This window comes from Ceratotherium simum, chromosome 16 (genome assembly GCF_057802395.1).
Source record: "Ceratotherium simum simum isolate JZ-2026a chromosome 16, ASM5780239v1, whole genome shotgun sequence".
Taxonomy (NCBI): domain Eukaryota; kingdom Metazoa; phylum Chordata; class Mammalia; order Perissodactyla; family Rhinocerotidae; genus Ceratotherium; species Ceratotherium simum.
Window position 1 is genome coordinate 2170998 of NC_141915.1, and position 9799 is coordinate 2180796.

At 54.9% G+C, this 9799-nt stretch overlaps 1 protein-coding gene across 1 annotated transcript; it reads right to left on the minus strand.

Annotated features, from left to right (window-relative positions):
• Positions 1–32: 32 nt before the first annotated feature.
• On the minus strand, positions 33–4550 carry MFAP4 (microfibril associated protein 4). Its single transcript, XM_087440329.1, has 6 exons — positions 4111–4550; positions 2843–2921; positions 2415–2569; positions 1827–1923; positions 1567–1749; positions 33–1185 (listed from the first exon to the last, which is right to left on the minus strand). Exons 1-6 carry the CDS (start codon positions 4153–4155, stop codon positions 938–940), a joined length of 807 nt encoding a protein of 268 aa, XP_087296455.1. The 5' UTR covers positions 4156–4550; the 3' UTR covers positions 33–937.
• Between the last annotated feature and the right edge of the window lie 5249 nt (positions 4551–9799).

Genomic DNA, 9799 nt, shown 5'->3' on the forward strand with positions numbered 1-9799 from the left:
GGGCAGGGCGCCGTCAGTAAGGGAGCAAGGAGGAGCCAGGTCCCCACTTCTGGGAGCCAAGCAAATGCATTTGCATGCACAACAGCCAAAGCCAGTTCGTTAAGGTCCTGAGGTTTATTGAGACCTCCAGTCCCCACCCGTTTCCAGCCCCACAGAGGTGGTCCTCTGCCCCCTCACATGGGCAAACTCAACCCCGGGGCGGGTAGGGGGACCTCATATCTATGCCTATCTCGGTTACGGCTGTTTTAGGGTGGTGCGGTAGCTGTTGGGAAATAGAGGTTGGTATTGAGCTTTGGGGGCCTGGGACAGGCAGGCAGGGGAAGCTGAGTATGACAGTGAGATGGACTATCTCACTGGGGGTCCATGGTGCTCACCATTGGGGAATAAGTTGGTGAGAGGGAGGCGAAGGATGGGAGTGAGAGAACTCTGAGAACAGCCAGGGAGAGTCCTGGGGTGTGGCAGTGGTGGCTACACGCAGGTGGCCTGGTGCACACTGTGGCTGTCGGTCAGACTGTACCAGCTCAGTCTAGCATGCTAGGGTGGCCCCAGATGGAGGAGTCCACAGTAAGGAAGCTGTCTAAGGTGGAACACAAAAGCCTATAGCCTGGGAGAGCAGCTGTTGGCTCTCAGCCTTTGAGATAGTCTCACGGAGCCCAGCCAGGTCCAGGTCAATGGCTGTGCCTGTCAGGAGGCCTGGGAAGCTGCTGGCATCTGAGCCTCAGGTGGAGGGGAGCAGAGGGCTGGCTTAGAGATGGAGGCCCTGGCTGCGACGGGATCAGTTAGGCCTAGAGCCACAGGCCCCCTGTGAGAAGCAGGTGCTAAGAGAGCAGCAGAACCAGCGTATTGGGCCCTGGGGTGCGGCAGGGGCGGCAGAGGGAGCACTGGTGGAGACCTGGGGCAGCCAGGCAAGGGTTGGAGCCTGAGGGGGGCCAGCCCCTCAGGCCCGCCGGATTTTCATCTCGGTGCGCTTGAGGGAGTAGTAGAAGCCCTTCCACTGGGCCCAGTTGATGCCATTGGCATAGGAGAGGTGGGAGCCACCCAGGTAGAAGCCATTGAGGTTGGCGAAGTGACAGCTGCGGAACCAGAAGGCTCCCGAGGAGAGGGCCGCACAGTTCTGCACGAAGAGGTCCTGGTCCCGGTCGAAGGTAGAGAACTTCTGGCCACTGTGATAGGACAGGGAGTCGCCTGGTGGAGGAGAAGAGGGATGAGGCTGCTGAGGCTGGGAGCTGAGCCCGAAGCTGGCAGGGAGGAGGGTGACGGCAGTAATGAGTGACGCTGTGAGAGACATCACGTGCCAGCCTGGCGGGATGGGGCACCCTCCCTGAGCCAGATGTTGGGTAGCTGTGCTTCTGCAACGAAGAGCAGCATCTCCCCACGGGGCTGCCTGCAGTGGAGCAGGCTCGGCTTCTCCTCAGGGCCGAGGCCCAAGTGGGTTGGGGGCCAGCGTGGCCCTTCCAGGCCAGGAGGGGAAAGGAGGGGCCTGAAGGCGGTTAGGGGCCAACTGGGCAGTGCCAGCCCTGCCTTCTCCCTCCACAGTCCCTCCTTAGGCTGGCAGGAGGGGGATACCTGCCCCGCCGTCTTCGAAGCCTGCTACGTAGAGGGTGTAGCCGTCCTCCTCAGCACTGACCGCATTGGGCGAGATGGAGAATTCGGCATACTTGGCAGAGGCTGTGTTGTTCTCAAAGTCTTCCAGGTCCACTCGTAGCTCGTACTTCTGCTTCAGCGTCAGGAGGTGCATGTTCTGCAGCCCTGGGGAGGAGGGGCAGCTGGTCAGCAGGGCCCTGGCTCTGGGGCAGCCCCCCCAGCCTGCCTGGGCCCCACCTTACCCAGCCAGTACTCCCCGTCGGCTCTGCCGAAGCCCAGCTTGTAGTCATTCCAGCCCCTGAAGAAACTCACCGAGCCATTGAATCTCTTCTGGAAAACCTGGAGTAGAGAGGATGGGCCTGGACGATCAGGGGTCCAGTGGGCAGGGCCCTCACCCAGGCACAGACCCTGTGATGCTGAGGTGGTTTGTTAAAGGACTGAGCTGGGGGCCTAAAACAAGGCGCACGCTGGCATCAGGCCCCTCAGTGAGCAGCTGCTGAGTGCCAGGAAGAGGTTAAGAGGGAGGTGCTCTAGAGTTCAGGCGCCTGAGTGTGAGTTGTACTGGCTGTGTGACCTTGGGCAAGTTACTTCACCTCTCTGGGCTTCAGTTCTTTGTCTATAAAATGTACCTTCCTCCCAGGATTATTGTGAGGATTACATGCACTAACCTACCTTAAGCTTCTGGAATCCTGTGTTGGCAGCAGCTCACAACTATGCCATGGGTATTGTTATCCCCATTTTAGAGATGAAGAAACTGAGGCTCATAGAGGTGAAGTTTGGTCACACAGCTGGGACTAGAACCAGGCCTCCGTTCCTCTCCTCCCACTCACCGTCCACTTCCCGCCCGCAGTGGTCATGTCACAGAAGACGGGCACAGGCACGCTGGGGCCCGAAGGGTAGATGAGGTACACGCCATCCTCTTGGTAGCCCTGGGAGTAGATGTCGTCGCAGTCCAGGGGCTGCTGAAGGCAAGACTTCTCCAGAGCTGGGGGGCGGGGAGGGTGAGGAGAAGGGGACTAAGGCATAATGGGCACCTTGTCACCCCAGTTTGCCTCCGTCCCTGGGGGCAAAGTCCTCTGTCAGGAGAAATGGCACGATTTCTTTGAGAGGGGTGTGCTCGAAGATTGTCTCGTCCACCTGCCCCGTTTCACAGAGGAGGAGGTGGCTGGGGCTCAGCCCTGAGGCCTGACTCCCGGGAACCTGGCCTCTCTTGCCCAGCCTGGGGACCGGGCTGCATTTGTGAATGTGGGCTGCTTACCGTCTCCGCGGATCCCCGAGATCTGGGGGGCGCAGGGCCGCGTGGAGAGGAGCAGCAGGAGCGGCAGGGCCAGGAGGGCCTGGCGACAGGAAAGCAGGGTCACCCCACCGCAGCCCCTCCCTGGCCCCAGAGCCCCCCTGCTTTTTCTGCACTTGCCACATCACACAAACCACCCCCTGGCAGAATCCCCCTGCCTGCCCTCTGGCCCCTCTTTCCCCTCCCGAGAAACCCCCTTTCTGGGACATGCCCAATGCCCTCAGAGCTTCGGAGTTTCGACTGAATCGTGAGAACTCCTTGTGCCTTCGCAGCCCCCTCTCTGGCCGGGGCCCCTCCACAGTGGGCTCAGTCCTCAGTCCTGAGTCCTCCGCCCCAGGCCCGTACCTTCATGCTGCCAGTTCAGCTCCGAGCGGCCGGCTGTCTGCTGCCCCAGACTGCAACCGCCCAGAGTTATGTGCTGGGCGCAGGCCAGCCGCCCCAGCCCCGCCCCTGTAGCTGCAGAACCCTCCCTCTCCCCCTCCCCCGGCACTGGACCAGCATCCGCTTACACTGTCAGGGGGGCCGGGGGAGGTGGGGCTGGGCCAGAGGACCACCTGTGTCTCATTAGGCCTGTCAGGAGCAAAGCACTGCAGACGTTAACCCCCTGCTGGCTCAGACTGCTCCCTGGATCCCCCTGCCACCCGCCCCTGGGACCTGTGGGCCCCCTGGCACCCCCAGCCCGTCCCCTGCTTCCTGATGGCCCCCCTGCAGATGTCTGTTTATTTTCTCCCTCTCCTTCCCTGGCCCATGTTTCATCAGGCTTTGGGGGAAGGCTGAGCAGTGGTGGGGAGGGTGTGGGTATGCCTGGGTTCTGGGGAGGGGAGGCCCATTCTGGGGGAGCATAAGGCTGGGGGGGCAGCTTCGGAGCTCTTGATGTGGGATCTGGGCTGGGGTGGGGGTGGGGGCCAGGGGCAGCAGGGGCCAGGCCGTCTCCTGGCAGGGCTGGGACATTTCTGAGCCATGAGCACAGCCTGCAGACGTCCAACTGCTGTCTGCCCCAGCTCAAGCCAGGGCCCCTCTCCAGCCCCCTCGCTCCGGCCCCTCAGGCCCCCTCCCTTCCCCTCCCACAGAGTTCCCTGGGCAATCTGTCTGGCTCACACACCCAAGCATGGGGCCTCTCTTGTTTTTCTTCACCTCACCCTACCCCCCTTCCTTCTTCCAAACCCCTCACCTCAGACTTTCCCCTAGGCCCCTCTCAACCAGTGTCTATTTCCTCAGCCCTGAAAACCCACCTCTTTCCTTCTTGCCTCCATTGAGCTTGTTCGCCTTCCAACCATCCCTTAGGCCTGTCCACTCCTTTCTCCACTCAGGCCCCGGGCCTCCTTGGAGCCTCTCTCCAGGATGCTCACTGCCCCAGCCTCCTCACAGATCTCCCTGCTTCTGGTCTCCTCCTCCTCCCATCCTCTGCACAGGCTGCCAGAACACTCTTTCTAGATGGCTGCTCTGCTACCGCCTGCTTACAGCCTCCGCTGGTGGCTCCCTATCACCTCAGGGCTGAGGCTCAATCTCTCACTTTGGACTTGAGGGGAATTTTAAGTCTGGCGCCACCCTACCTGATGGACCTTGTCCCTTATTGGCTGTGAGTCGTCAAGGTCAATCTAGCCAGGCCAGACTTCTCACCACGGAGCTTCCCCTGCCGTTGCCTGCTCTGTTTCCCTGTCAAGCCTGTCAGTCTCCTCCACTTGGCCATGAGTGCGGTGGGCAGGGTCTGTGCCTTGCTCCTGCACACTCAACACCCTCACAGAGCCGGGCACAGGGCAGGCCCAGCACGTGCATTCATTCACAGATCAAGTGTCTTTTGAGCACCTATTTTGTGCTGACTGCTGGGGATACAGTATCTGCCCCCAAGGAGTGGCAAATACAGGCTTTAGAATGCAAATGTAATGTGTGCTATGGAAGAACCTTTGCTGAGTGGATGAACAAATGCAATATGCAGAGGCTCAAAGTAAGAAAGCAGCTCTGGCTCTGGCCCCCTCTTCTCGCTCGTGAGTCGATAAGACTGTGACAAGCCCAGTCGGCCTCCTTGGCTTGGTTCTGTAATTGCCGGTAGGAGTTGCCTCTCCACAGTTGTGTCATGTCCTGGGGCTTCTGGAGCCAGGCTGCCTGCATTCAAATCCAGGTTGTGCCACCTGTTAGCTGGGTGACCTTGAACGAGTCACCTAGCCTCTCTGTGCCTTGGTTTCTTCCTCTGTTAAATGAGGGTAGTAATAGCATTCTCTTCAAAGGGGAGTGGCAAGGATTAAGTAATACATCTCAAGTGCTAGAACAGTGCCCACAATTAGTAACTATTTAGTAAATATTAGCTATCATTATCATAAATTTAATGGTTGTTCTTACATGAACGGATTGTCTTCAACACGATTTTGTGTGTGTGTGTGAGGAAGATTAGCCCTGAGCTAATATCCGATGCCAGTCCTCCTCTCTTTTCTGAGGAATATTGGCACTGGGCTACCATCCGTGCCCATCCTCCTCCACTTTATATGGGACGCTGCCACAGCATGGCCTGACAAGCAGTGCATCAGTGCGTGCCTGGGATCCGAACCTGCGAACCCCGGGCCCCCGCAGTGGAGCGCGCGCACTTAACTGCTAGGCAACCAGGATGGCTTCCTTCAACATGATTTTTATCCTTGTCTGTGGAGGAGATAGTTGCCTGCCTCTCGATATCCCTTCTTCCCTTAGTCCTGAGTAGTAAGATCCTGATTTTTAGCTGGACTGATTGTCCAGCCTCCCTTGGTGAGGCTACATGTCTGAATTTGGGCAACAAGATGCAAACAGAAGTGTTGTAGCAGTAGACAGTGATTCCCTCTTCTTCCTGCCCTCTGTCCTGTTGCTGGGCGTGATGGCTGGAGCTCCAGCTGCCACCTTGGACAGTGAGAATGAGGCCCCGTCGGGGATGGTGGAGGGGTGATCAGGAAGGAGCTGGGTCCCTCACCACTTCGTGGAGTGGGTCCAAGGCCAGCTCTGGACTGCCCTTCTCTAGGCCTCTTTTGTATGGAAGAGAAAGAAACTTCTAGTATCTGGTTAAGTCTGTTGTCTGTTTCCTGTTACACACAGCTGAATCTGATCCTATTACATCTCTCCTTTCAGCAAATGCCAGCTAATTTTAGCACCAGCTACAAAAAGGAAAATAATGAAAAATCAGTCGTCAAAACAAACAATAAAACATGTCCTAAGTCAAGTATCAAAGACTTTTGCAGAATACAACTAATAAACAAACATAGAACCAAAAAAAAAAAGAAATGAGAGAGAATTAAGCAATGAGGTACCAATCATATTTTGCCTATTAAAGTAGTTTTTAAAAGAACTTAATGATAACGTATGTGGATGTGGCAAAGCAGGCACTCTGTTCACTGGATGTGGTTGGAATTAGTTTAACTCTGGGAAAGACATTTGGCAATACATACCAAGAGTCAGTAATGCCATTTGAAGATACTGTCTGAAGGAAATACTCCGACATATTGAAAAAGGTACATGTATTAGTGGCCATTATGTGTTTGGCTGCCCAGCATGAGAATCCTCTCCCATGTTTGGGGGGGTTCCCTCCTACCTGGAATGCGGGGTGCTTGCTTTCCTAGCTTCCTTGCAGTTGAGTTGAAGGTACATGACCTTGGTTTAGCCAAGCAAATGCACCGCCCTGGAAGTCATTTTGGGAGATCTTGACTTGAGAAGCAGGCACACAAAGATCTTTTCTTGGAGTAGTGGTAACCCCAATGGGGTCTGGGTTCTAGGGTCTCTGGCTGGCTGGTGGTGGCTTTGTGAGTGCAGTGCTGAGTGATATTGGCTCTGGCTTGGGCTGCAAAGCCCTGAGCTTGGTTCTTGGCTCTCCTGGCAACTCGATGGCTCTGCCCATTATCTGTTTGAAAAAGACCCTCGACTCGTACGCGTGAAGATGTTTGCATCAGGGCTTTTTCATTGCCAGCAGCAGATGCCGACTCTGACCGACTTTGTCAGGAGGACTTCAAGGCCTCCAGGGGTTGCTGGGAGGCTGGAGAACAGCTCGACCGGGAGTGGGTGGGAGCTGAGGCTGCTCCAGGGCTCTGGGAATCAGGCCCTCATGATGGTCTTGTAGTGGGGACAGTCTGTCGGGGTGAAGCTGCTCACTGGACAGGCCCGTGGCTTTGTGTGCTCAAGAGCCAGATTCCAGGAGGTGGGGAGCACCCATCCCATTGGTCTTCTTGAGTCACTTGCCTACCCCCTGGGCAGTTGCCTCTCCTCTCCACCTTTCTCTATCCTGCTTTGTGCCAAGGGGGCTGCCCCATGTGGATGGAGAGCCTCACTGGGTTCCCGTGGTCCCTGGCTTCTGGCTGGATTTGGCCAGTGGGAGGCACTGGCAGGAGATGGAGAAGAGAGAGGTTGGGTGTTTCTCCATGGCTCCCATCCTGCCCAGGACTGTCGTTTTGGCAGTGGCTGTGCCCCGCCTGCCCACCCTCGATTATAGCTCCTGCTGTAACCCCGTTCATGGCTCTGGTAACCCCATTTCTTCCCCTTCCCCCTGCAGCCTGGAATGGTAACGGCTCCCACTGTTGCGGGTCCTCTCCACACCCTGTGTTGGTTTCCCTAATGCCTACACTCAAGTAAATAGTCTCTTCATTAAATTCTCTTAAAAACAAAACAGAACAGCTGAGTCTGCCTTTCGTTTCCTGCCAGGACCCTGACTGACGCAAGGTCTTACTTTGGTTTTGTTCTAAAAGCCCGGCAGCCTGTGGGACGGAACGCTTTCTGTTGTCTTGGACAACCGCTGAGGACAGGCCCCCCGTGTTGTCTCCACGGGTGCTGGGCAGCTCTTGTAGGACTTGCCAGACTGCTCCTCTGATTACCGCCCCCCCCACGAAGGCTGAGGAGGGGAGCTTTTGAAGGGAACTCCAAGGAGCAGAGAGCACTGGAGGAGGGGAGAGGGTGTGTCCCCCAAACCAGGTCAAGTGAGGGGGCTCCAAGAGAGACAGGGCTGTTTGCCAGAAGGAGCCTCTGGCTGAGCCGAGGAAAGCCGGGCCATCCCCAGAGGCCACTACTGCAGCAGCAGGGCGGGGAGGGCTGTTGGGAAGACGAGCCTGAACACTGGGGCTGCGGGGCTGCGTGTGGGGGCAGGGGCGTGCACGGTCTTTGACAGGACGGGGATGTGGCGTCCCTTGGGGCCCAGTGGGCACTGCAGAATACCAGGTCAGATTGGTCTAGGGCCCACTCTAGTGGCCTCGTTTGAACTTAAAAGGCTCTGTCTCCAAATATAGTCACGTTCTGAGGTACTGAGGGTCAGGGCTTCAACAAATGACTTTCAGGGGGCACAATCCAGCCCATAGTGAGCGCTCTCTAACTCCTGTGCAGGCAGCAGTGAACAGATAGACACAAGCTGCGGCCTCCTGGAGCTGGAGAGGGAAACAAGTGAAGGAACGTGATGACAAGTACCAGGAAGAGGGACGCAGGGCCAGTGGGCGGAATGGCAGAGAAGGCCACAGTGAGGGGCAGTAACGGCGACTCAGGGCCCAAGGCCAGCGTGGAGCTTTCATGGTGGGGAACACAGTCCCTCACTCTCCATATTTTCCTTCGTTTTAAAGGGGGAAATTAGGAGGGATTTGGTGTCTCTCCCTACTGTTTTTCGTAGTTTGGGGCAAGTTCAGCTGACGGAGCTCAGGGTGTGGCCTAGAGAAGAGACGGCTGGACATGGGGAGGGTACTGAGTGCCAGCTAAGATGCTGGAACTTGACCCCAAAGGCCTCCGAGGTTAGGGTCTGTTGAGATATGGCCTTCTGTCCTGTCTACCTTCTGGGACTTGTGTAACTTAGGTGCTTGATTTTATTTTGATGTGTGAGATGTATGGGTGCCGCATACTGGGGAGAAAACATACAGATGAAAGGGTTTTGGTTTTTAAATAATCAAGTGAAGGCATGTGCATCGTTGGAAAGAAAGGGTACTGTGAAGCCTTTCTTGAAAAGCGGCAGCTCCCAGCCCTGGTGTTGGAGGAGGCCTCGGGTGGGTCTTTTTCCTTTTCGCTGTGTGGCCCCTCCACGCTGGAGGCTGGCGTCCCTCATTCTGAGGAAATTCTCCTTTATTGCCTCTTCTTTGGCTGTTTTCTTCCCCTGAATTTTCTCTGTTCTCTTTCAGATAATTTTTATTAGTTGGATGTTGGACCTCCTCAATCGATTCTTTATTTGTTCTTATCTTTTCTCTGACATTTTCCATCTCTGCGTTTTTAACTCTAATTTCTGGAGTACACTCTTAATGTCTCACACTCGTATTGACTAAAATATTCACTATCATATTGTTTTTGTTTTCCAGCTCCTCCTTGTTTTAAGGCTTTATTGGGATTTACATGTTGTAAAATCCACCCATTACAAGTGTGCAGTTCAACAATTGCTCCTTTTTAAAGAAAAATAGACTTTCTTTTTTAGAGCACTTTTAGGTTCACAGCAAAATTGAGGGGAAGATACAGAGATTTTCTGTATACTCCTTACCCCACACACAAACAGCCTCTCCCATTATCAACATCCTCTACCACAGTGGGACCTTTGATGAACCTACATTGACACATCATAATCACCCAAAGTCCATAGTTTAGAGTTCACTCTTGGTCTTGTACATTCTACGGGTTTGGACAGATGTATACTGACATGTATCCACCATTAAAGTATCATATAGAATAGTTTTATTGCCCTAAAAATCCTCTGTGCTTCACTGATTCTCCTACTCTCCATGCCTAACCCCTGGCAACCAGTGATCTTTCTACTCTCTCCCTCGTTTTACCTTTTCCAGAATGTCATATAGTTGCAATCATACAGTATGTAGCCTTTCCAGACTGGCTTCTTTCACTTAGTAATATGCTTTGAAGTTTCCTCCATGTCTTTTCATGGCTTGATAGCTCATTTCTTTTTACTGCTGAATAATATTCCACTATCTACTTATACCACAGTTTATTTATCCATTCACCTAC